General features: G+C 47.8%; 7 protein-coding genes across 7 annotated transcripts; 2 read left to right on the top strand and 5 right to left on the bottom strand.

The window, feature by feature from the left end:
• Positions 1 to 1,287: 1,287 nt before the first annotated feature.
• Positions 1,288 to 3,051, bottom strand: F5891DRAFT_1280214 (uncharacterized protein; the record flags this gene model as incomplete). The annotated part of the gene is made up of 4 exons (XM_041370400.1): positions 2,796 to 3,051; positions 2,280 to 2,728; positions 2,015 to 2,225; positions 1,288 to 1,961 (listed from the first exon to the last, which is right to left on the bottom strand). The coding sequence occupies exons 1-4, from the start codon at positions 2,919 to 2,921 to the stop codon at positions 1,290 to 1,292; spliced, it is 1,458 nt and encodes a 485-aa protein (XP_041222647.1). The 5' UTR covers positions 2,922 to 3,051.
• A 633-nt stretch (positions 3,052 to 3,684) lies between these two features.
• F5891DRAFT_957695 (uncharacterized protein) lies at positions 3,685 to 4,413 on the bottom strand (the record flags this gene model as incomplete). The annotated part of the gene is made up of 2 exons (XM_041375505.1): positions 3,685 to 4,004; positions 4,059 to 4,413. The coding sequence occupies 2 exons, from the start codon at positions 4,411 to 4,413 to the stop codon at positions 3,685 to 3,687; spliced, it is 675 nt and encodes a 224-aa protein (XP_041222646.1).
• A 9,971-nt stretch (positions 4,414 to 14,384) lies between these two features.
• On the top strand, positions 14,385 to 15,308 carry F5891DRAFT_957679 (RNA polymerase III subunit Rpc25-domain-containing protein; the record flags this gene model as incomplete). The annotated part of the gene is made up of 6 exons (XM_041375502.1): positions 14,385 to 14,408; positions 14,463 to 14,646; positions 14,702 to 14,788; positions 14,833 to 14,896; positions 14,948 to 15,173; positions 15,225 to 15,308. The coding sequence occupies 6 exons, from the start codon at positions 14,385 to 14,387 to the stop codon at positions 15,306 to 15,308; spliced, it is 669 nt and encodes a 222-aa protein (XP_041222645.1).
• A 429-nt stretch (positions 15,309 to 15,737) lies between these two features.
• Positions 15,738 to 16,787, top strand: F5891DRAFT_545023 (uncharacterized protein). Its single transcript, XM_041372189.1, has 3 exons — positions 15,738 to 16,019; positions 16,069 to 16,406; positions 16,464 to 16,787. Exons 1-3 carry the CDS (start codon positions 15,830 to 15,832, stop codon positions 16,677 to 16,679), a joined length of 744 nt encoding a protein of 247 aa, XP_041222644.1. The 5' UTR covers positions 15,738 to 15,829; the 3' UTR covers positions 16,680 to 16,787.
• A 152-nt stretch (positions 16,788 to 16,939) lies between these two features.
• Positions 16,940 to 18,355, bottom strand: F5891DRAFT_1050180 (CAP Gly-rich domain-containing protein). The gene is made up of 5 exons (XM_041362437.1): positions 18,240 to 18,355; positions 18,004 to 18,153; positions 17,837 to 17,939; positions 17,542 to 17,776; positions 16,940 to 17,492 (listed from the first exon to the last, which is right to left on the bottom strand). Exons 1-5 carry the CDS (start codon positions 18,327 to 18,329, stop codon positions 17,372 to 17,374), a joined length of 699 nt encoding a protein of 232 aa, XP_041222643.1. The 5' UTR covers positions 18,330 to 18,355; the 3' UTR covers positions 16,940 to 17,371.
• Positions 18,356 to 19,011: 656 nt separating this feature from the next.
• F5891DRAFT_1192244 (uncharacterized protein) lies at positions 19,012 to 22,000 on the bottom strand (the record flags this gene model as incomplete). The annotated part of the gene is made up of 13 exons (XM_041367581.1): positions 19,012 to 19,081; positions 19,133 to 19,314; positions 19,369 to 19,515; positions 19,564 to 19,749; positions 19,803 to 19,840; positions 19,898 to 20,252; positions 20,298 to 20,351; positions 20,404 to 20,421; positions 20,475 to 20,599; positions 20,648 to 21,044; positions 21,153 to 21,338; positions 21,384 to 21,701; positions 21,911 to 22,000. 13 exons carry the CDS (start codon positions 21,998 to 22,000, stop codon positions 19,012 to 19,014), a joined length of 2,166 nt encoding a protein of 721 aa, XP_041222642.1.
• Positions 22,001 to 22,337: 337 nt separating this feature from the next.
• On the bottom strand, positions 22,338 to 25,075 carry F5891DRAFT_1192243 (uncharacterized protein; the record flags this gene model as incomplete). Its single annotated transcript, XM_041367580.1, has 4 exons — positions 22,338 to 23,039; positions 23,090 to 23,250; positions 23,308 to 23,341; positions 23,399 to 25,075. The coding sequence occupies 4 exons, from the start codon at positions 25,073 to 25,075 to the stop codon at positions 22,338 to 22,340; spliced, it is 2,574 nt and encodes an 857-aa protein (XP_041222641.1).
• Between the last annotated feature and the right edge of the window lie 110 nt (positions 25,076 to 25,185).

Raw genomic sequence — 25,185 nt, 5'->3', positions numbered from 1 at the left:
AGTTATGAACAAGCGGCAATTCTAGCGACGCTAATTTTTTCATTACGAGTCACGTGGTCTGTATGTGGGACCGAAGCCAAGCTTCGTGATCAGTCTGACGTAAGGTTGACGGTCGATTCTCAGAGGGGCAGAGCACGGAGTTTGAAATTTGCACATGCCGGCTGTGCCGGATGTTGTGGTACATTACTACAGACGGTTGTACCGACTCTAACCGTTTCGCTGCATCTCTATGTTTATGACCAACCCAAATCAATATCGGTTCTGTATTGCCCTTGTCTATATCTGCTATGAATGCTCTCGACAACATTTCAACGGACTTTACGAGGACACTTTCAACGATACAGTCCCAGCAAGTACTTGAAGCGTTTGCGCGCCTTGATTTTGTCTCGAAAGGGTCTGCGTCTTGTTGCGTGGTGTACCCGTACCGAGGATTCATGATTTTTATAATAGGAAAACATTCTCTCGCGATCAGTTTAGCAAAACACTGAGACTCGGACTGACGCCGTCAGCGGTATGTACTTGTCTGAGTATGGGATCATCACACGGCATATACATATTGGTTTCTAGGTCCTCATTGCGTCCTAACGCGATATATCGGCTGTGACTTGGAATAATTGTGATCCCTTCGGAATGGAAACCTAGCAGGAATGAAACACGCAGTTGTACACCACCACCATGAATTTTCTTTCGTATATCATGGACAAGGGATATAAAGGACCCCTGAAGCTCCCTATAAGGTCTGTCCGTCCAGAACCCCAAAATCAGCCCTAAAAATGCAACTTTTCGGCCGTCAAAAATGCTAAGTTGGATAGAGGTCAGTGGTCACACAGTGTGACCTCCGCCAAATTGTGACATTTCCGCGTTGTGCACCGTGCAATACTGGGAGTACATAAACAAGGTATGTTAGTGCTTGGGGATATCTAACTTCTAACTGGCTTCTTAGACAATCCTTTCCTCACTGCTGGAAGCTTCAGTATAACCCTCTTCACCGAGGGACGTGCAAGAGCATTCCAATGAGCTGCAGTCTATCTCCAAGTCACTACATGACCTGCCCTGAAGTGCGCCTGAATCACCGCCAAAAATGCTAACTTCGGACAGACATCGGCCCTCCAAAAGCCTCAAAAATGCTAAAATTCAGACAAACCTATGGGGGAGCTTCAGGGGCCCTGGATATAAAGTGACAGACGAGAAAATGGTGAAATATGCTACATGTGAGTTTGATGTGGCTGTCGAGAATAATGTCCATGTTAAGAGAATAATCAAAACAAAAAAGAAATGAAGAAACCAAGTTAAAGATATTCGAAGAGTGTTATCGTACCGTCCACATTACTGACCACAATTCTCCCAGACTCCTCATCAATCGCTGCCCTGTTCCAATAGCTGCCGCCTCGTACGCGAAATGCCATGGAATCATGTGAGCCATGCGGGCTAGTCGAGGATCCTCCTGTAGCCGTCAGTATCCGTACTGAAAGTTGCTGATGTTGGAAGTCGCTATATACCATCCCGTCTGGGTCATGGTTGTCAAGTAAGAGCATAGTACCATATCGTCCAAGAGCAGTGGCCGATCTCGAAAGTAACCACACTGGAGAGCATATCTTCTGCACTAGAGTGGGCTGTACCAAGTATGGAAGGTTGTATAGAGAAGTCTCCCGTCCTGGAACATACGCGGGATTTGGGTCAAGCACGAAATGATGCAATGTGTCCCCCGGCCAGAATCGAATGACAATGTTGATCGGCGATGGACGGTGCAAGCGCGCAGCATGCCAGCTAACTTGTTCTGACATATTGACTTGGTCTATGAAATCGTAGTGGAAGCTGTGCTGTGCGAGTGGATACGAGATTGGCACTCCCGGCATTGCAATGTTGTTGGGTCGAGGAATGGTCGAGTAGAGCTCGACAGTCCGGATGAGGAATATTATCAGGTAATCGTCACAGAAATGCATTGTTCTACAACGGTCCTCCTAAATCATAGAATTCAGCGATGTGCGGGATTACACGGGAAAAGCAAGCTAACCTGTAATAGTGAGGGGCTCACCAACTGGATTTTCTCATGAGGTTGATCGCTGATGTCCCATATGCTCAATTTTCCGTCGCGTTTTTGACACCTGGTGACGAGTGTGCTCCCGCTGAGTAGGTGAATCACTCTACGTCCATCAATGGCACTCAGCGGAACGAACGCTGACTCGGGGTCTTTCTCTTCGAAGTCGATGGTGAGTATTTCCGTTCCATGATAGACAATCAGCAAGAACGTCAAAGAGGGTGTTACTATTTACACTCACACTTCTGGCTTGGACTGGATCGCCATTGTGGCTGGAGAAGAGGGATCGTTATTGATAACAACACGGTTGTATGCCTTATCCGTGTACGTCAGTTTTGCTATGCACACGGGTTGTAGGACGGTAAGGTCCCAGCACTGGATGATATACTTTGTGTATGCCTGACTCGTAACAGAAACTAACCAACGATTTCCTCTGCCAGGGAGAAACTCCATACAGAAAACGTCCGAACGTTTCTCGGCCTCTCCAAAATGAATTTCTCTCTTCAGACTCGGATTAGGGTTGGTCCAGTTGATGCGAAGAGCAAGTGCACGACATGTAAACCGCTCGAGCTCTAAGGCTGATAGAGACTCAGGGGATTTCCCATCGAAGTAAGGTATAGGGATGTTTTGCTGGACAAGAGTCCGCAGAAAAAAGCCCAGAGACTGCGCATACGGGTGATGGCATCCAAACTTTTACTAGTCTAGAAAATACAAATCAGATTAAGAAACCCCGTGAAATGAAAACAGGGGAGCAAACCTGCCGTAGTGCCAGGACGCTTTGGATAGGAAGAAGCTGAGATATATCGAAAAGTATGTCGAGAGGAATAGTATCAAGGGATGGCGAGCGATGCCTGATACGTAAGCCAATAGTAAGTTCATTCATAGTGGACAGACGCAAGTTGACACTACGGTGTCCGCAATATTTAAGACAAGTCTGAATGTCGTGTGAAATGTCAAGGCAATACTTAGTATTTAGCTTGTCATGTAAGCAGATATAAAATTTCAAATGTTAAAGAGATCTTGCGTGACAAGAAAAATATAAAGCAATAGCGAACATTTTGTTGCCGGCTGAATGCCATCAACAATAAGAAATATAAATACATCTTTAATGCTGGCCTATACTTCGAAATGAAGCTTCACATTTAAGACTCCAAAAAACTTTAAGCATTGCACGTGACCAAATGCCTGCTCATAATACGAAGTTTGGGCCACCACTTAGACGGGCGTTTAAATTTAAAATACCCCTTGACAATAAAACGTGAACATAAAACATCAAGTTTTGTCTCCAGATAAAATTAATCGCCCAACGATCGCCTGCTCATCGCCCGCTCATCGCCCACTTACGAGTGCACGAGTAGAGTTCTGTTCGTTTGAAGAAAACTTGTACAATTTTTTTCGCATCAGAATAAGTCCTTTGGGGTCACAGACCCCATGTTGGACATGTTTCGTCATATGCTTTCGGTATACATGTATTCTATAATAGTACAATTTTTTTCGCATCAGATTAAGTCCTTTGGGGTCGCAGACCCTATGTTGGACATGTTTCGTCATATGCGTTCCCCCGTACCCATGTATTCTAATATTCTAATAGTACAGTACAGTAGTGACACAAAATAATCTAATTGTCCGTGAATGCTAAGAGGACATCAGAGCTGCACATTAAACGACAAAAAAGATAGCTTACCACTTGCTTTGGTAGTGAGAAAGTCAGAACATGCCGCGTCAAGATTCTTCTTGAATTTCTTCGTCGCTCCATTGAATTTGAGTCCATGTTTCCAATGTGTGTTGTTCACCGGACCATTGTTGTCGGATGAATCGCGGCGACGAGAAACACCTTGTCGGATGTTTTCAAGGCGTGTCTGGAACCAGCTTTCGCATCGAGCAGACCAGAACCCCACATCCAACCCTGACCCAGCCCAGGCCTGCGGCCTAGGCCACCAAGACAACTTCTCTATGCATCCGTTGTCTGATGATTCAAATTTGAGCGCACTGCGGGTCAATGTGAATTAAGAAAACTTACTTGTGTATACATAATACGTCCCACAAATGAAATCGACCTCCTCTTCCGATAACTCGTCGTCAAAGTGAGTCTCGCCGTTGATGGTGAGCATTTGTCCAAATGGGACAGCATCCCGTGAAATGCCAATGAGGGCCGAGGGGAGGTTATCGAAGCCAAGGCTATGTAGTGCTAGCCGCCATAAGATCCCACCGCGAAGCAGAGCAGCTCGTGCACGATCTTCATTCATGAACTCGTGACGGTACTGCTCATATGCGATATAATCAGCGTAAACGGCCTTGAAGGGGGGCCGGAAGTATCCGAGCGAGAATGTACGAAGTTCGCTGAGCGGGCGCCTAGCCTCAGGAGAAACTGCCATGGGCTGCAGTGTCTTGAACGTGATACCTTTTTGCAGGAGCTTGAGGGTGATGGTCGAGATGTCGGACCCCCAGTCACGACGGAGGCACATTACAGCTGTAGCAGCGTCAGGAACCACGAGTTTCCACGGGACGAGACTTCTTGATTGGCTTGGCTGGATTACGTAGAGTCGCTCCTGGCCGGGGATGTCGAGATAGCAAACTCGAATGAACGCATTCGACGCCGACAAAGGAGTGCCAGGTGCCAGGTCCCAGTGATCGGCCGGGATCTCAGACAACTGCGACGTGGGGAGGGTGACAAGATAACCCACGAAGCATGTAATGACATGCTTTTGCACGTCTGAGATTGAGTCGACATCCTTACCTGAATCTCCGACAATGTTGCAGACGTGGTTGAACTTCTGCTTCTTGACCCAACTTTCAAAAGCGGCAGATCCAGCATTGGATCTGGTGGTCCCACCGTTGGATCTGGTGGTCCCACCATTGGATCTGACGGCTCCACCATTGGTGCTGGCGCTGTTATTCTGCACCTCACTGGAGGTTCCACCATTGGGTCTGGAGGTTCCACCAATGGATCTAGTGCTTGATGCCGTCAGATGGAAGCCGAGGTGAAATCGTAAGTGGGTTATGAAGCGTTCAATACCCTCGGTGTAATCGGATGAGGCTGCAACCTCATGACGCCCGAAGTAAGTGCGAATATCCTGCAAGAAGCTGGATAATGATGGAGGTACAGGGGGAGGTGGCGGCACAGGATCAGGGATGGGGTCCGGGAAATTGAACTGGTCTTCTTCCCAGTCGCCGTCGGGGGTGCTGGTGGGATCCAGCTGATCACACAAGTCCCACTCATTTCTGAATGAGTCGTACAGCCTGGTAGAGTTGCTGTAGTTCCCCCAAGTCCCCGATACCTCAGCCTTCGTGAGGCGGATGCGAAGTAAAAAGCCCTCGAACTCGTCTTGAGGTTGCCATTCGAATACCGTGGCCGTACTGGACTTTCCAGGAAGACTATGATTCTTCGCTGCCCGTTCCTGACTCTCACGCGATTGCCGTTGAGAAGGGGATTCTTTTTCCTCCTTCTTCCGATTTTCCTCGCGGCGTCGCGTAAAAAAAGTCTTCCAATCTTCTCCCGACTTTTGGCCACTGAGTCGTTGAGGGGCCGGAAAGCGAGGGTCCACTTGAGGATTCTCAGGTGCGGTTCCCCGTCCAAGAGCAGGCTGAGTTGCGTTGGCATCCCACCCAAGGGCAGGCTGAGTTACATTGACATCCCACCCAAGGGCAGGCTGAGTTGCGTTGGTATCCCACCCAAGGGCGCTCCCGCTCTGAGTTCCATCATCCCGCTTACCCCACACGTCATCATCCTGGCCCCAGCCATCATTCTGACCCCAGGTGTCATTACTTACGCGCTGCGCCTCGATTGCACGTGCGACAGCTTCCTTGGACGGGTTATAGTGACGCAGCTTCGCGTCGAACGCAGAGTTGTTCTGCTTGCAGTGAACCCAGACCGGGATTGAGAAGCGTTCGAATATAGGGAGCTGTAGCTCCCAAGGGCAATGGACAGATGATATGATGACGCCGGTGTGCGGAACTTTGGCCGACAGATCTCCGACAAACGAACACGATAATTTGTGGACCCATTCGGCCGGTATGGGGCTTCGGGGGTTGTCGATCAGAAGAGCCATCCAAGGACGGGTTGATCCGTGATATAGACGGCTCATGATGTGCCATGAGCACGCAGCAGCGATTACTAGACATGCGTCAGTTACGGTGAGATTGAAGATAGGTTCACGTACGTAGGAATGCATTGCGCGATCTTAGTGCGACTTTCTTAGCAAGCTTCGCGTCTGAGTGCGACCTCAGGTACCCATATTGAGAGGGAGCGCGTGGAAGCACAGTGCCCCATGGAATTAGGAGTCCAGCTCCCAAAAGCTCCTGGCACCAGAGCAACTTCTGCTCTAGTTCGCGCCATTTTTCTCTAATGTCGCGATGGAGAAGGTGCTTCCCCTGGCTGTCGACCTCCGTGTAAAGGGAAAACATTGAGTGGTTTAGACACTCAAATATGGGACCGTCGAAGCTAGGATTCAAGGGAACGAGAGGAAACCATGGACGAGCTGCATACGCCCAGCGAGTAGTGAGGGGTGAAGTGCTGTCGTCCGGAGATGCGTCGTGATCGTCCCGGGGGTCCCAGACTGGCTCGTGAGGAATGTCGTCGGGAAGGGAAGATGCGTTGAGGGAGGTGTAGATCTTCCCCTCACGCACAAAGATGTTGAGTTGGCCGGGCATGGCGTTGATTGTAGACAGTATCACAGAGGTACAAACCAATGTGTTGAGAGCGAGGAAGAGTAAGCACTATCACAGAGGTACAAACCAATGTGTTAGAAGGAGGAGTAGTAGGAGTAGGACTATCACAACGGTACAAACCGATGAGTTAGAGATGATGGAGAGAGAGAGGAAGGAGACCGACCGACCAAGCTTAAGTACCAGGCTTGACAATAAAATTGTGTAATCATTCCACAAAACCGCTGTGGCCACCAAATATCGAACTCCGGGGTAACAATAGACGGGACAAGTGGAGAGTCCACAAAGCGTTGTGTTGGTTTAGGAAATGACTACCACAACAGTACAAACTGCTGTGTTAGTTTGCAAGGGTAAGACGATACTACAACCGTACGAAACAGTTGTAGTAGCGGACTATAGGAAAGGAGTAACTTGAGACTTTGGCGAAATTTCAGATGCGCGACAAATAGTTACAAATACAATTATGTCATCATTGTAATTGTCAATTACAATGATGACATAATTGTATTTGTAACTATTTGTCGCGCATCTGAAATTTCGCCAAAGTCTCAAGTTACTCCTTTCCTATAGTCCGCTACTACAACTGTTTCGTACGGTTGTAGTAGTATCGTCCCCTTAAGTTTCCGACCTTGGTGGTTTGTACCATTGAGTTCCTCGCCCCCCGATCTCTCCGAGCCCGATAGTTTGTACTATCGAGCTCATCGTAACATTGAGCGCCCCGACCCCTCCCGCCTCATTTTAGGTGGGCGACTTAATCTCAGATCAGAATGCTGACGTAATATTATTTGCAGCTGTTTGTCTTGCCATCTCACATTTCGCCAAAGTTCCCAAGTTACTCCTTACTGCTACTACAACTGTTTCGTACGGTTGTGGTAGTATTATCTTACCCCTGATTTTTCGAGCTCGATGGTTTTGTACCGTCGAGATCATCATTCACAGATCTCTTCGAGTTCGATAGTTTGTACTCTCGAGCTCACTCTCAATACACTCGTTCCAACGTCACTACTCTTTCGATGGATTCATAGCCGTTTGGATGGGCGAGCTCTGCTTGCGTGTCCACCCAGTCAACTTGACGCCCGACGATGCGGAGACATGTTCGGATTTGGATAATCCTTAAGAATACCCTCCGCTAGACCATACGTAGGTGCACATGTGAACGACCAATTGGTCACCCACTTAAGGCAAGCCTGGGTAAAGAACGATATGGCCAAGCGATCGATGTACACTTGGCTCTTCGTTTGTACTGTTGAGCTCATGTTCTCTTATACTTTCGTCACTCTGAGCCCGATAGTTTGTACTGTTGAGCTTATCGTTCCTCGTCGACATTTGCGAACATGGAATTTTCCCGACGATACGACCGGATTGCGTGACCACTCGGGCACTTGGAATTCCGTTGCACTTGTCTCGTCAGATCTATATTACGGTATGTATTGTTCCATCGTCCCTTGTCATGCATCCGAATAGTGTCCATATAGGCAATCACCTTGTACTTCGTCGTTGGCATTTGTCTCCGATGCCTTGTTTGTGAGTTGCTCCATTCTTTCCTTGTTTTTTTTTTTCATTTAAGTCCCGCTATGCCAGGACCTACTTCCAATCACCCAATTACCAACCTCCCTCAATTCTCCATGCCCGTAGCCCGTGCAACACTCAAACGATGCCTTTGCGAGGAGTGCATTGAGAAAGGCGGATATGACGAGAAAGGCGCACCAACAGGAGTGCTCATGGCCGAACGCTTAATCGTGTCTCATATCTTGCGTGTAAAAGCGGAACGCGCCGCAGGTAACAGTGTGATTATTGACGTAGATTTTTCTGCCACTGACCTTGCCGCATGCACCTTCGCAGACAACACGTCATCAGTCGCCGTCATCGCCGACGATCTTCGTCGCTTGACCCTTGATACGGATGTACCGGTCAATATTTCTCCGAGCTCGACAGTTTGTACTGTCGAGCTCAAACCTGACACAGTACCTGTCTCGAAAAAGGGATGCAATCGACGCACCGCGAAGGCGTTGGTTGTCCTTGACAACATCGAGTCTCGTATCCAGCAATGCTTTCACTTGTTGCTGCATTCTTGTCGCATTGATCACGTTGGTCGCGAACTACATTTACTTCGTAAAGCCATGCAAAACGTCATTCAGCAGACCGATATCGTGATTGCATGAAAGAAGGCGATCGAATTGCAGATAGACATATTGGCAACCCAGTGCAGCAGTTACGAGCCATCCAATGATACACCCGTCGAGATCAATACCGGTAAGTGAGCGTGCGGATCATCATGACAGTTCTTTGCTTATCGTTCAGTAGATACCCTTCCGCAAGATCCAGTGAACGAGTTAGATGAAATCACTCAAATCGTTCTCTTCCTTGGCGTCGCATGCAGAGTTATCATAGGGGTCAGCAGGAGTAGTTGTGATCTAATCATGAAGATCATTTCCGTCATACTATTTCTCGCATTCCAGAGACCAGATAACAGCCTCAACTCCTCCCACACAAATATCCTAAAGCAGATCCCAATGACCTCAGAAAGCGCCGAGGCCAGATTCCATCTCAAGGGAAAGATTGTCCCATATGCTGTCTGCAGTTGCCATTGCACCTATCCACCAACTTATGCACCAGGCTCGACGACTCCAGTATATCCTGAACGGTGCACTCATCGTCCCATGCTCACGACCGAATGTGGCGAGGCTTTGCTTGTTGGTGCTGATGGAAATTTCCGACCCAGGAGGACCTTCATGTACCACGATTTCAAGGATTATCTGTTTGGTCTTCTCTCTCGTAGAGATATCGAGGCCGTGATGGATCAGGCATGCGACAATCTGATGGACTCCATCGATTCCCCCCATCCGTCCTTCATCAAAACCCCCTTTGAAGCTCAATTTCTCCGCCAGTTCGATGGTCCTCAGCCGGGTTCACTTTTTGTTGATAGAGGAGAGGGACGCTATGTCTTCGCTCTCCATGTGGATTTTTTCAATCCGGAAGGTCTGAATATCCGCGGCGCCAGTACATCATGCGGAATCATCTCTATGGCATGCTTAAATTTACCGGTGGATATCAGATACAAGCCGGAGAATATGTATGTTGCGGGTATCATCCCAGGTCCGAAGCAGCCGTCACTGGAGAACCTCAACCACTACATCCGACCCCTCATCAATGATTTGGTAGATGCATGGCAGCGCGGTATCAAGTTCTCCAAAACGGCTTGTTACCCCCATGGCCGGCTTACTCGTAGCGCCGTCGCCCCTGTTGTCTGTGACCTCCCCACTGCTCGTCATATTGCTTCTATGGCTGGAGTTGGCAGTCACTTCTATTGCAGTGCGTGCAATTGTTATCATAAGTCTACCTGTGGAAGAGTCGACTTCGAGAAGTGGGAACCTCGCAACAAAGTAACATTGCGAGAATATGCTGAGCAGTGGAGAGACGCTGCTACATCCTCTGAACGTGAAAGACTGTTCAAGGCTCATGGCGTGCGCTATTCCGAACTCTGGCGCTTACCATACTGGGACCCCTCCCGGCAACTTGTCATTGATCCGATGCACTGCATATTGGAAGGCTTGGCCCAACACCACACCCAACATCTTCTCGGTTTAACCTCAGAGTCGACCACATCGACATCGCCCTCCCCGGCATTTGCGTGTGACTTTGGCGAAATACCTCCCGGGACAATGACAGCCAAAGAGGTAACACAGATATCCGCGATTCGCACCCTCCTCGCATCTCACGTAGGTTCTGGCGACGATAATCAACTGGAGGAACGCTTTGACAAGCTAAAAAGCACTCTGTCTCATAAAAATTCCGGACCGTTGAGATTTGCCTGCAATTCTTTACATTGTATGCCCCAGAAAGTTGGCAGAACGCTGAAGATTGACTACGTCAAGGCTCTTGTTGATTGGGTAAGCTCTTCGCTGTGATGTTTCTTGCCGTCAATTTCTCTAACACGCACTTCACAGCGTCGCGGACAACCTCTAGCGGCCCCTCGAAAAGTTCGTTCGTTTGAGACAGTAGAAGTACTTGATCGAATCCGTAACGTCATCCGTGATACGACCACCCCCACTTGGCTTGGTTCCGTCCCCAAGAATTTTGGCGAGGCATCTGCTGGGACAATTAAGGCTGATGAGTGGCGATCCCTTATCACGATCTATCTTCCCATCGCCCTCGTGAGCTTGTGGGGAGCTGGTACATCGCATTCTTCTGACGAAATTGCTGTTCGCCTCAAAACTATCCTCGATCACACTATGGAATTAGTCGGTGCAGTGTATCTTGCTTGTGCACGAACAATGACACCGAGAAGGGCTCAAGCCTATCGCTCGCATATCGCTGCTTATGTCGGAAAGTTGCAGACAATTCATCCCACCTTCTCAGTGCGACCGAATCACCATGCATCGTTCCATATATATGATTATCTGCTCCTATTCGGGCCTGCTCACTCGTGGTGGTCTTTTCCTTTCGAACGTTTAATTGGAATTATACAACGCATTCCTATCAATCACAAATTTGGTACGTCCTTTCAAAGCACGAACGAGAAAGTTAGACTTAATCCTGTTAGGGGAGCTTGAAAATACAATGCTTCTTTCCTATATCAAAGCTGCAAGACTTCGCCGTTGGCTCGCCCGACCAGACTGTCCGCCTGCTATTCAAGAGTGTGGGGTCCTGTTTGATCGAGTATTCAATAAGAGCGCTACGAGTTCTATCCATGAGCTTGCCGAAGATCCTATGAATGATGCCATCAAGGTTGCCGACTGTGCAGCAACTAGTGCGGTGCCTGAAGACCTGTATACCCTCATCAGACGACGAACGGCGGTATTACGCGCTACACTCAAGTTCGACGGTGTGATCTACAGTAAGGCGTCTACACACTTGGGCAACAGCCAGATTTTCTTCTATCCTCGCGGAGATCGGTCGTTAACCCCTGTCGCCGCCAGTATCAAATACATTTACAGTACGCTGACAGGAGAGTTATTGTTTGCTGTACAGCGACATATCCCGCTAGATCACCATACCGTCGATCCCTTCTCAATGTACCCTTATTTTCCGGCGAAATTGTACTCGACAGACTTCGAAACCCGCCTTGAAAATGCCAAGGTGTCATGGGTCGTTAGTCACTTTGCGCGATGGAGGGTTTCTGACCGTCACGCTGTGATTCTATCCTTATCTCGCGACTGAAACTACCTAGCAATATCTATAACTCTCCTGACTCAATTGTTATAGCTTTCAATATGAATATATTTATTTAATCTCTTGCATTTTTACAGGCGTGTGAGCGGGCGATGGGCAGGCGATGGGCGGGCGATGATCGGGCGATATATTTAATCTGAAGACAAAACTTGAAGTTTCGTCATCGCATTTTGTTGCCGCCGTGAACTTGATATTTTCGGCAGGGTCTAATTGTTTGATACAACTTAACATAGTGACCATGGACCAAACTTCAAGTAATTGTCCCAAGTTGAACGTCATAATAAAACTTTAAATTCAAGCACACGCTCAAAATCTGACAATATTTCTTATTTTCGGTGACGTATGGTCAGTGCCAAAATAGCTGCCAAAGCTTTATATTTTGGATCTTGCACAAAACACTGCCAAAATTTGAAGTTATGTGCCCATATATATGTTAGTTTAAATTTCAAAAATGTTCTTTGCATTCCGGATAACATTAAAACCTATCTTAAATATTGCGGACACCGTAGTGTGAATCACTGGCTCACTGAGCGGAACGAGAAAGGAGGAAATTCTTAATTTAGATTTCAACTCCTTACTGATGTTTGTCCCGAATTCGGTCCATGGCATGTTATTTTATCTTTTGAGTACTTCAAACATAAGTTCACGGAGATGGCTGGTATCACTAGCATTGGCGTCGCGTACCACCTTATCGAACTCTTGCATAATGCCTCGCCTTTGTCAAATACCCGCTCAGCATCGTGATACTCGAGGCAAGAGATTTCTGTCAGTCTGTCCCATGCTTATCGTGAGTTTATCGTACTGTATTCAGTATACCGACTCAGTTTTGGTCTCAGGAGCGACTTGTGCGTGAAGCACTACATGTCTCGAGAATATTATTTGTAGGAAGGAATGGTGCACATCTCAGGCTGGCCGCTTTCTTCGAATCTGCTCAACGTCAGGTAACAGTCGATGCGGTCGAGGCAATTAAGTCATATAAATTCGAACAACACCGGATCCGAGCGCCGCTTCTCCTACGAGTGCATCTGACAGCGCAGGAAATCGTGATTACCATATCGAGAAGAGCCTGAGTGGCCATGATCCGTTTGAGGAGTCTGCGGAAGAGGTTTGTATCCCGTGGCGTGCGTGCCGTATCTCTCACCTCAGATGACCCTCAGATAAAGTCATTCATGGAGGAAGAGAAGCGGAAAAAGTTGGCTGAGCTCCGGGAAAAGATAGCTGCAAAGCGCAGCGTGAAGGCTCAACAAGAAGCTGTAGAAGCACGTGGAATGAAGCTATTCGTTTCAAGTCTGGAAAAGTGACTTTAGTCGCGTACTTGTGTTTTAGAAGTAAAATCGAATCAGGACATTAACAAACTGCTGAAGGCCGAAGAGATCGTGAAAGAAGGTGAACAGAGAACGTAGAGGTGGCTGCTATGCGTATGGATTCTATCCATATAGATCCGATCTAACCGTGTGCGGTAGAGAAGCTTGAGGATGCCAAGGCCAAGGCTGCGATAAAGGCCCAGATCGAGGCTGATAAGAAAGTTCGTGCAGAAAAGGCTGCAAGGGAGAAAGCTTTACGTGACGGCCAATCAATTATTGACTCATCAGACACTGCGTCAGCGACTCCGGCACCGACAACGTCCTCGTCCAGCGGCACAGATGAGAAGGACTTCAAAGACACTCGTCTCAAAATTCGTATGGCAAGTGGGGGAACGCCTTACATGACCACCTTACCAAGCAACGCAAGTATGTCTCGTCGTTTCCCTGCATACACGAACGTCTTGTGAACTGACACATCTTGCTAGCGTTACGTGAGTTTCTATCTGCCCAAACGCTTTCAGGGCAGGACTGGATTGTCAGATGTGGAAATTGTCACATTCGCCCAGGTCAGTCTACCTCTTGTTGTGCTTTATACCCAGTACCGAGGGTTCATAATTTTCCCAATAGGACGATCAGTTTAGCAAAACGTTCATGGAACTTGGACTGACGCCATCAGCGGTACGTACTTTTTCCGAGTATGGAATTATGACACGGCACATTGGTTTCTAGGTCCTCATTGCGTCCTAACGCGATATATCGGCTGTGACTAGGGATACTTAACTGTGGTCCTTTCGGAATGAAACATGCAGTTGTACACCACTGCAATGGATTTTCTTTCGTATGATATTGGCCAAGGGATATAAAATGACAATGATGAGAAACATGCTAAATGTGAGTTTGACGTGGATATCGAGAAGAATGACCATGCCAAAAACACGATAATCAAACAAAAGCAAATAAAATTACATAATAATATTCGAAGAGCCGTTCGGCAGACGAGGCTCTGTCATACCTTGATCTCAATCATTTCTTGATCGATTTCAACTTCGCAATAGTGTATTACAAGTGTACAATGATATGTGGTCAAGCAGAATATGATTTGAAGTAGAGTTGAGTGAGATATTGCAAAGTGTCCGAACCAGTGGTTGTCCGAAGTTGTGGTTATAGATCTAGAAGAACCTTCGGATTACACAGCTGCTGAAGACATGTTTGTCTTATCCATAATCAAAGTGAGCACTACTTCAACAGTCCCATAGCCCACCCAGCATTCATTTATCACCTAGGATACCATTGCAATTCTGCCAGCAAACTTTGGTGTGCCTCCAGCACAAGCTCTCATTTCTGAGATCAACAAAAAATATGCCAATAGAGTCCTTCACGACGTAGGGCTATGTATTTGCACGTTTGACCTGGTAGAAGCGGGCGAAGGCAAAGTACGATACGGAGATGGGTGTTTATGGTATAAAGGTGCGTGCTCGAATTTTCAGCGAGTCCTGTGGCCGCAACTTATCATCATGAACAGTCAGATTCAGAATGGTCGTTTTTCGACCATTCGCGTCGGAAGTAATCCTTGCTAAAGTGAAGTCATCAGACGAAGACGGTATTCGATGTATGGACGCTGCTTCCTTCTCTCATGAATACTAATTGTACCAGTGAGCGTAGGATTTTTCGACGACATCTATGTACCTCTAGCATATCTACCGCAACCATCTGCCTTGTATGTGCTGTGGACCACCAATCCCTCCAAGTTACTCACAGCTGCCTTCAGTGACCCAAATGAGCGTGCTCATTTCTGGCTACCAGACTCGGAAGCAACAACCGCACACGAGCTTTTGGAGTCTGCAACAGCAGACCGGATGTATATCGACCAGGGAGAAGTAGTACGGGTTCGCATCGAGGCTGATGAATTTTATGACGACGAACCTGGTCCGCCAAAAGCATCGGAGGGTATTGCAGTAAAACGAGAGGCCCGGCGCGCACCGTATAGCATGATTGTGAGCTTTCATGTACGGGCCGCGTGCGCTGGCTAATGATTCTTTCTGCAGTGCTCTATCGCAGAACAGGGACTCGGGCCTGTCCCGTGGTGGAAGAGTGCCCAGCCTGATGGCGATGCTATGGAAGCGGAATGATTCACTTTTACATCCTGCCTTCAATAGTGATCAGCGGAACCTTTTTATTCTGCGCTGGAGATGGTGGACCTCGTGGAAATCCGCGCTGCTTGGCTGCCGCCGTTCAGGTGGTCGTCACAGTCGATCAAGTGCCCATCACCGTAAATCACCGTCGCCAATTCTTTAGGTATGCTTGGGCATGGATAGGGCAAGATCAGGGTGTGAAATGATAGAAGCATATTAAATAAAAGATGTGATACTCTGGTTCCAGTTCTAGATGCGTCTAGATACTGTGGGACTCTAATGTTCATGTCCATGTCTCTGAATTTTCCGGCGGGCGTAGTACTCTCTCCGTCTTCACGCTCGGTGTATTGGCTTCAAACGCTGAAACTTCACTCTCACTATTTACTCGGAGTCAACGGCCAGATTCTCTTGCAACTTGCGGAAGATGCCGAGCCAGTACAGGTCACCTGGCACCTTGGAACGGTCTGCTTGACTTGAAGTTGCAATGAACAATCACGACGACATCCTCAGGTAAAACGATGGCCGTGCATTTATTTGGACTATGTCGAGGGAGGCTTCCAACTGCAGGGCCAGGTCTGCGTGCTGTCATTCATTCCCGACTCGCATCTACAATGTCCCAATACCCATTCCCGCATCACCCGCGACCAACTCCGCACCAAATATTCCACCTCTCCCACAACGCATCTCAAGCTGATATCAAGTCAAGATGTTTGTATACTCGCTCATACTCACACTGACTTCTAATCGGCATCCGTAGACTATGAACTTGTCCGAGAACACCATCCCGATTCTGCCCATGCGCAACATATCACTGCTTCAGAACGACACTCCCGCTTTCAATCCATAACTGCTGCGTATGAGGTTCTTACTGGGAAATCTCGCTTACAGCTTGGTTCGGGACTCCGCAGCAGTCCGTCCGATTCCGATATGTATGAAGAGTTAAGACGGCGCAGACGCGCGCACCATAGGAGTGCGGGGATGGACTTTGACCACAATCACCCATTTGGCTTCGCGAGTGGAACGCCTGGGAGGGAATGGACTGCGAGGCCAGATGAGAGATGGAAGGACTGGTCAATAATATTTGTGGGCACTGCGGTATGTCTTCCAATCGGTCGTTTATGGCTCCTTTATATGTTTAATCGTTCTATGAAGTGTTTCATCATTGGCATCGCTCCTATATTTTTCAGCCATAGTTCCGATAGGCGTCACAGGAGTGCTGTCCAAAACCTTGCCCAAGCTCGCAGTGAAGCTCAGGAGTACGGGATGGAGCGGCGAAGGGAAATTAGACGGCGTGTACAGGAATACCAGTTGGAGCAAGAGGAGCGCGATGCACGTCGTAGCTGTGATCATAAAGCCGAGAGAAAGTGATCAAGTCACCGCCGTTGCTGTTGCGAGTATTAAACATAGACAGAATCCGACTGTATCTCTCTTTATTCTTCATTATTATCCACATCAATAAATGGCAGGCACCGGGCGACGTCTCAATACATTTAATTTATTCTTACTCCTGATGGTCAAGGAGCGTTCCAGCTAAGTCCCATATCATGGTAAGTACCACAGTTCTCGTCACTACTAATGTACATCCAGCTCCGAAGGATTTATAGTTGAGCACGTGAAATATTCGACATCGATCAAACACGCACGTCGCTCGTCCATGATCTAATCAACAGACAGGAGCTAGAAGTGTTTTTATATTATGGTCACGACAATCGTACGACTCATTATTCGAAAGGAACCACTGTTTTCCTCTACACAGTGGTAACTCGGTGACCTACACATAAACGGGCATTTGGCCAATAACACGCACGTCATGTGTCATGTCCGTCTCATAATATGACTAGCATGCATATTTCCAGTGCCGCATCGCCATAGGTTCGTGCGTGGCACAAGTCATATAGAGTCCTGAGGACCAGGGGACAGTGCGTTTTGCTGCCAAGGCTGGCCTGTCCGAGGCATTGGGGTAGGGTGAGGGTTTCAATACACCTTAAGGTCCTAATCATGGATCTCTAACAGCTGTGAATCCTCAGCGGATATATTACAACGAGTACGTCAACACCCCATCAGATTTCTTCGTCATCAAAATCGATCTCTTCCACAGGGAAGTCACCGACTGTGACTTTTGTAGGGCGTACGAACACTCCGTAGTTCGGACGACATGTAAAATACTGCACCCCTTTGAGACTAGATGTCCAGATGAGTATCGACAAATGATACGAGGGTTCAAACTTACGACCCGTCATTCTTGCCCATCGGCTCATCATACTCGACACCGACCCAAAGTCCAGCAGCAAACTCAGTCTGACCAAAAAACCGAACTGCACCACGCTTATTCAAGCCCGGTTCTGTTGATTCTACCTCGCAGCGTGATCCGATGGGGATGTTTACCGTAGGATCAGGAGTAGGTTCTGTTGAAGAGGGCGCAAAGCGCCCTACTTTATGTCTTTGCTTGTAAGCCAACACGGAGTCTTTGAAATAAAAGAGAATTAGAACCAGTAGTAAATAACAAGGAATGACTGATTGATCACCAGTTCGTTGTGCGTATGCGTCGTCGCTGAGCTCGAACTTCTCTACTTGCGATACATCGGAGAGTTGACCCGTAAACGACGTCGAAGGGTTCGTATCTACAATCTACAACAAACGATACCAACATATGCATAAACGATTGCTTTGTGAAGATTCGAACGGAAAATACCTTGATCGTCTGGAAATCCCGAACACCGTAGTACCCAAGCGGCTTAGCATCATCATCCAGCTGCGCGACGACCTGAGAATCGTCATCGCCATTGTGCAACAATATTTTCTGATTCTGAACGGGGATGCCTGTGATGAGCTCTAGTTTCGCCTAGATATTGGGTGGTGCACGAATCATGATCATATGCGGGGTTGTCTTTAGTGTCCTGCAAGATGTGTTATGGTAGACTACGCAACCTTGAGTTGTTGGATCGTTACGTGGAGGTCGAAGCGACGCTCAGAACGGGTGTCTGGGGATACGACGAATAATTTGACGATGGATGTCATTTTGGATCAATGAACATCGATGTTAAATTGGCTGGAATAAGAATTGCAATTGTTACTACGAATTGCCATAAATAGTATGTCATCCGCACATGACATCATAAGTTGTCCGCCAAATATAAAATTCAAAATTCAACATCGTCGTCAACATGCACATGGACTCCTTCGGAGTGACGTCTGGCTCATTCGTTGTTGCCATTCAGCTATGATGCTTTTTTTGTCGTCAAAAGACAGCAGGATCGGAAAGGCACCATCACAATCATCAGGAGCATCGTGGGTTCATCAGTAAACCACTTTGCACTGTGCAGCGCTGTACAGCGCTGTACAGCGTGCAAGCGCTACAGCTTGGTCCCAATTAGCCAGTCCATCACAGCGACACCTTGCGCTGTGAATCTCTGTACAGACACCTACAGACCGCCCAGTAATTACGAAAATCTACTTGAATTGCAAATTTTTTCGCTGTCCATCTCTGTACAGACACCCACAGAGCACTCAGAGACCCGGAGCTGTACAGACATTTGCTCGCTGTACTGCTTACACACACTGGACAACACAAAAATTTTAAAACAAAAAAACAAAACCAATATATTGAATCACATGACCACGACAAACAGTAAATACAATGATACGTGCGCCAAACACGATAAATGCTTGATATAAACTGGGGAGCGGGAATACGAAGCTTTTAGTCAAGAAGAATCTGCAGGTGGTCGTGTCTGGCATCAACAACTCCTTCGAGATTCATAGCTGCAGCCCTGTACAAATGAAAATCAGTAAAAAAATTATCAGAGAGAAAAGATCCTCACCATCCCGCTGCAGCCCATTCTCGCAGTTGAGCTGACAGCCTAGGCCCATGATACGCATCCTCAAGGATATGTTTGAGCAATTCGAGCATCCGACAATAGACGGGGCCGTAGTCCTTGGTGGAAAAGTTTGGGTATGACTTCCCATGTCCGTTTTTCACAAGACCGTCGAAGACACAATTGAACTAGTTTCAAGACAGAAAATTAACACATGACATTGGCGAGGGAGACGAAATTACCGCCGCAGCAACCAAAGCCAAACATGAGAGTGGCAATTCCGTGCTAAAGGTCTCCGGCATCCTTCGTGCAATTCGATATGGTCCTGTGTAAAAGAATGTGATGACGGCTTCACGAAGGGCGGGATGAGCGAAGTTTCGTGTTCTCCCCTAGAAATCTTCCATCAGTAGAGTTGCGATCACCACAAGATCACTTACCTGATCGTCCACCCCAAAGCGTAAGAAGAATGCTTCCTTGATCAATTCAGCAGCAGTGTGCTCGACCCAAGCAGCACGTTCCTGAACGGGGACAGAAAGCGGAGGAATAAGCAAATATGATACTGGTGCAATGCTTATGGCTGTTTTCTTCAAGTCAGATCGCCAAGTCGAAAGATCGTCGTACAGCTTTAATACAGACTGTCAACGAGATATTGGCACAAAGTCAGTTATGCACGCACCAACCGAGTCATATTAAATTTGTGTTCTGGCCAAACCCCTGCATCAGAATATGACATATTAGTTCGAGAACGAATGAGAACGAACAAGTGCCTACCAGCTTCAAATTGTTTACCGTTCGTATCCCACACAACCAATACTGCAATGAGAACTTCAGTGATTGTTCCTGGAAGATTCTTCACCAAAGTTGGAAACGGGTTCTCCAGGGCGTGTTGCGCGCGACATTCTACTTTGGCGTCCTCCAAGAAACTTTTCCAGCGTGGTCCGTACCAAGATAATTGATCGGGTGTTGGCCCACCACGCGATGACCTAGACTTTTTGTTTTTCAATGGCTGAACATCACACTCGGACACTTGATTCAGCAGTTCGAGGGATTCAGGATCAGGAAGACGGGGCTTTCCGTTTTTCTTATGATGGCGTTGTAGTACATCGTCAGGCTTCGAGGTGATGGTCTGCTCGATGGTGAGTGTCAATTAAAATGGTCTCCCTGATCTCACCTCAATGTGTTGGGATGCTTGCCGCCGCGGTCCTGGTGAGATATCCGGAGGGTCCTTGAAAGAAAGGCAATGGTAAGCATGATACAATTGAACGATATGGCCATACCTGAGAGCTTTCGTTCCGCTGGATTAACAATATAAAATGAGAGTTACTCCCGGCTTGAGCAGAAAACTTACCGAGGTTTTATCAAGGCTCGTCTGGGCAACTACATCATCTTCATCGCGTGAGTACTGGAACTGAATTTCAGGTGTGAGAGGGCGAGCGACTGGAGATTGCGAAGGTGGTACATCCTCCACAAACCCTATAACATTGAATTAGTGAAGCGAAATCACACGACGAGAATGTGTACCTGGGTGTTCTTTCTGGCGTCGGCCAGCCTCCCCCCAACCAAACTGCTGTGAGCTCTTGACCGTATCATCATTTCCCCCCTCCTCCTTGTCATCCTCTCCGCTGTCCTCTTCATCAGCATCTTTATCATTGCTATCATTGCTGTCATCACTGCTACAGTCTTTAGAGTCACTGTCATCAGATTCAAACGACGTCAGACGACGCTGAGCCCTAACAGTGTCATCATGCTGACGTAGGGCTGGATCTAAATTCTCCTCCCGAAAGACGGACCTTGGCAAAACCACTGGATATTCAGAGACAGCGTTCTGGGTATGTCGCTCAGCAATTGCATCCTGAGTTCGCTTCTCAGCGATAGCGTCCCGAGCTCGTTGCTCGGCAATGGCGTCTCGAGCTCGTTGCTCGGCAATGGCGTCTCAAGCTCGTTGCTCGGCAATGGCATCTCGAGCTCATTGCTCGGCAATGGCATCCCGAGCGCGCTGCTCAGCGTCCTTCGCCCCAATGGTGACATGCGGGTTGTGCAATGCCTGAATATTGGGCTGGGCAGTACCGGAATGAGCTATTTCTGTTGGAGCAACAAATCCAAACCTTCCACCAGGTTGCTGGGATGTAAAGCTGGGCCCTGTGGCGATAATGTCCTTGGCTGGGGCATCTGGAGCATCCCTAACGAGTGAGCTGTAGGGTGGAGGAACTGCCTACGAAACAATCAATATGAGTAACAGAATTAATTGGACGCCTACCTTTGAATGATTCTTTCGACCTCTACGACGCGGTTCTGGGGCTTGAGGATTGACTGGAACATTGAGACCAAGGGACGTTGTACCCTTACGTTCTTGAGTCCGAGGCTTGGATTGCAATACTGATCCAATCTTCTCCAGTTGTGCATTCCTACCTCCAGTTCCCGCGTTAGGGCGACCAGAACGCCGGGGAGCATTTTGTTCCGCTTCTGCTCCAGTCAGGCCAAGGGACACGAGGGGTACCGTGCTGGGTACCTCAGCAATGTCTGCAGCCCAAGACTTCTTTGGCAAGCCGGCCTTTGAAGCATCGGATCCTTTGCGCTTGCCAGATCATTTCTTCTTAGGACTGGCGATGGCACGAGGAGGCATGACTGTAATGAAGAACAGAGGAAGAAGTGACTCTGATAAATTATCCCAGACTTACGATGATTTTATACCATGGCTCATCCGTGTACTAATACTTAATAGCCGTATGGGTAGCGAGAGAAAAGTTTATCATTAATAAGAATGATAGTAATAAAGAAACATACCACCATGAGGATTGTTACTATCACGTCGTACTCCGAATCGATTCGCATGACTAGCGTGAAAAAACCTTCGTCGTTGGTAATGGTACTCATAAGAGAAATTGCCGATCACGTAAGCAAAAATGCTACACATAACATGAATCGTACCAGAACCTACTAGTAGTGATACTATATCAGATCCTGGCGTACTACTAGTATCTTGATTGTAAAAAGATAAACGCTTGAAAAAAGCTTGAAAAAGAACGATATAGTCAGAACAACAATATCATAGGTACCGGTCAGTGAACTATAGTAAAAACGCAACATACTAATAGTACAAGCCAGCGAGATTCTAGAAATACTACTGCTAAAGTTAAACATGTCATTCATACTAAGTCAGTGAAGAAGAAAAATAGCTGAATATGTGTAATGAGTAGGCTTCACCTCCTGGTCATGCGTCACTGCCCGATGCTGAGTCAGACTCGGTATCACTATGATGAGACTTTTGCCGCTTGGGTGCTACTACAGAGGGAGGGTCTGAAGCAATCCGTTTGCCCTTAACATGTTTCGTGAGAATGGCAGCATCATTCCTGAGCATGTCCACAGCAGATACGAGCTCCTCGTCGTCGGGGAGTTTGTCGAGATGAGAGTTGAGTACAGCGAGAATGGTGTCGAAGGTAACGGGGTGGATCATGTTGTCCACCAGAACTCTACGCCACTCTACTGCGAGGGGGATCAGCTGCTTGAAGTACGGGTGAAATTGGTCTGTGAGACGCTTTTCCTCTCCTGGATAAGCGAAAAAGGTGATCTTGAAGGCTGCGCACGATCCCAGGTCAAGGCTGGTCCAACGATCCACCAACAAATTGGGCAAGCGCTCCCGCACCATACCGTTGGGACCACAAAACTTGATGCAAACCCAAGCGAACACGAAAAAAAGGGACTCCAGGTCATCCGCATAGCCTTGGATGACGTATGATACAGGTAGCGCCAGAGAATCAGAGGATGATTTCGGGGTTTTTGGTTTGTCGACTGAATTGCGTCCCCGAGTCTCTTTCTTCTTCGCCATCTTCTTCCTCTTCGATTCCAGGTCCGCCTCCTGCTGCAGGACCGCATATTGATTGAGAAGTCCGCGTGACATGAAAGGGACTGTGCCCTGGCAAATCAATTAATGAACTGAATATTTAATGAATAAGGTGTACTTACTGTACCGCCAATAGGATATTTATGATCCGAGGCAATCCGAACGGCAAACTCCCAGTCAATAAGAAACCCTTCACTACCTTCAGGTTCGTCTAGGATCATCGCGTTGTTGAGACTACAGTCCCGATGCAAAATCTGACGTTCCTCCACCGCAGCTTGTTGAACTAACATCAAAGAGTATCAGTCCAAGACACCTGTACCCCAAAGTACTAAAAACTTACTCTTAACGATATCCCTTAGTGCCCGCACAAACTCCTTCAGTGTTCGGAACATGTGAAGGGGGCAACCACATGGCTTCAAGACAAGACGTACATGAGTACGACTAGTGCCCCTGGTACTCCGGCGTTCTTTCTGCCGATATTTTCGGGTAACATCGGGATCACCATCTGACTGTTCAACGACCCAATGATCCACCAGCTTTGGAACACCAGGGAGGCCATCCATCAATTCCAGCATCTTGATCTCGTTCAAGACTACATTGTCGTCCTTGCCTACAACCCAATGGTCTTTTATTATGTAGTCTTCATCGTCTAAAGTTGCCAAATAGCAAACGGTTCCGCGACCAACAAGACCTCGGCTCGCAAAAATGATTCTTCTTATAGTGTAGACCTTCTGCCCTACACGGATTTTACCGCAAGGTTCAGGTGATTGAGCAGAGTAAGGGAATTGGGAAGGGAGAGGGGTGACAGAATAGATGCTCTCGGTCATCTCAGCCTGGGGCATTTGGGATGCGAGGCTGAGAAGGGGAGCACTACGGGTTGCAGTGGGGTGCACTGGGAGGGAGGGGGGTGGGAAATGCTCTTCGTCCATCGAGTAATGTGTAGCGGAACCGCTCGGACCTTCTTCCGTCGAGTCAGAGTCACTAGAGTCACTAGCGACTACTGATTCAAGGGCATCACTGGACGACACTCCATCAGGATCCTCGGGAAATGGAAGGGAGGAAGTGGATACGGCAACAGTACAGTCCGTCGTACTTGGTCGGGCAGGAGCGTTTCTAATGGGACGATAGCAGTTGATATCTTTGAATCGGGGTGGTGAAACAATCTTTGAGAATGAGACTGTCGGATCATAGCCGACGCACTCTAGACTCCCGAAATTGATGGCAGCGATTATATGTGAAAATATGTCCGGTTGTTGGTAAATATCGAAGCGAGGAGACACGGCGCCACCAGAGTGATCATACATTAGGACTCTAAGGTGGCGATATTCATCTGTGAATGATAATATGAGAGCAAAGCGCCTCCATGGCTGTTCACTCATCATAATATAGGCATGAGTATCTGCAGCCTTCCCGAGTCGCATCGCAGGCCGGTATCGACTGTGAGTGAGTTCGGCTGATACCCTGATGTTCCCCCACTTTGCCGATATATCGTCAGATAGAACGAGATCTGGCTTGCGCTTGATGTCGCTGCCAGGTAATGCCTTCTGTGCACTGGCTGCGCTCCATATGCTGGTTGCAAAGCGCATTTCTACTAGTTTGGGCTGCGACGCTGCCAAGCAGCCAGCCAGAGCATTGAGAAACGCAGCAAAGATTTCTTCGTGAGTTGCTTTCTGCATATCATCACCCTCTGACTCGCCCTCTGACTCGCCCTCTGAGTCTGCGCCCGAACGACTACTACTGGCATTTTTAGGAGGGTCAACTGGAAGGGCCCAGTTCCAAGCCTTCGCTTCAGTATCGTACAGTGGCACAAGAGTATCGGGCGATGTCCTGCTGAATTTCTCGTTGATGCGTTGGTTGCGATAAAGGATTTTTCCGAATGGGATTTTAAGGCTGAATACATCGGGAAGAGGAACCGTGAAAGACTGAAATATTTTGGAGAGCAGGTGTCCCAGCGGTTGCGAGGCCTTTGGTGAACCCTCGTGAGTGACCAGACGATTGAGCTCGTCAGAGGTGATCTTGTTCATAGTATGGACGTCGGTGACATCGGGGATAGACAACAACGATGACAATTTGATTCCGTTGTCAACGGTCCTGAAAAAGAACGCCATTTTTTCGTACACGGACAATAATGGCACAAAGAACGAGAGCTTATCGCCACATAATAGCGCCCATCAAAACTCAGTACTCAGTTCGGTGATCTAAGAATAAAACAGACTAG

Source organism: Suillus fuscotomentosus, assembly GCF_016647785.1.
Source record: "Suillus fuscotomentosus strain FC203 chromosome Unknown F5891scaffold_49, whole genome shotgun sequence".
Taxonomy (NCBI): Eukaryota; Fungi; Basidiomycota; class Agaricomycetes; order Boletales; family Suillaceae; genus Suillus; species Suillus fuscotomentosus.
This window is presented reverse-complemented; position numbering and strand designations above follow the sequence as displayed.

Excerpts from the sequence above, each read along its gene's own strand:
- F5891DRAFT_545023 (XM_041372189.1), top strand. The coding sequence starts at position 15,830 with ATGGCCGTGCATTTATTTGGACTATGTCGAGGGAGGCTTCCAACTGCA. Across the intron at positions 16,020-16,068 it reads AGCTGATATCAAGTCAAGAT|ACTATGAACTTGTCCGAGAA; the intron begins GTTTGTATACTC and ends CGGCATCCGTAG. Across the intron at positions 16,407-16,463 it reads TAATATTTGTGGGCACTGCG|TGTTTCATCATTGGCATCGC; the intron begins GTATGTCTTCCA and ends CGTTCTATGAAG.
- F5891DRAFT_1050180 (XM_041362437.1), bottom strand. The coding sequence starts at position 18,329 with ATGACATCCATCGTCAAATTATTCGTCGTATCCCCAGACACCCGTTCT. Across the intron at positions 17,940-18,003 it reads GGGATTTCCAGACGATCAAG|ATTGTAGATACGAACCCTTC; the intron begins GTATTTTCCGTT and ends CGTTTGTTGTAG. Across the intron at positions 17,493-17,541 it reads ATGGGCAAGAATGACGGGTC|TCTCAAAGGGGTGCAGTATT; the intron begins GTAAGTTTGAAC and ends CTGGACATCTAG.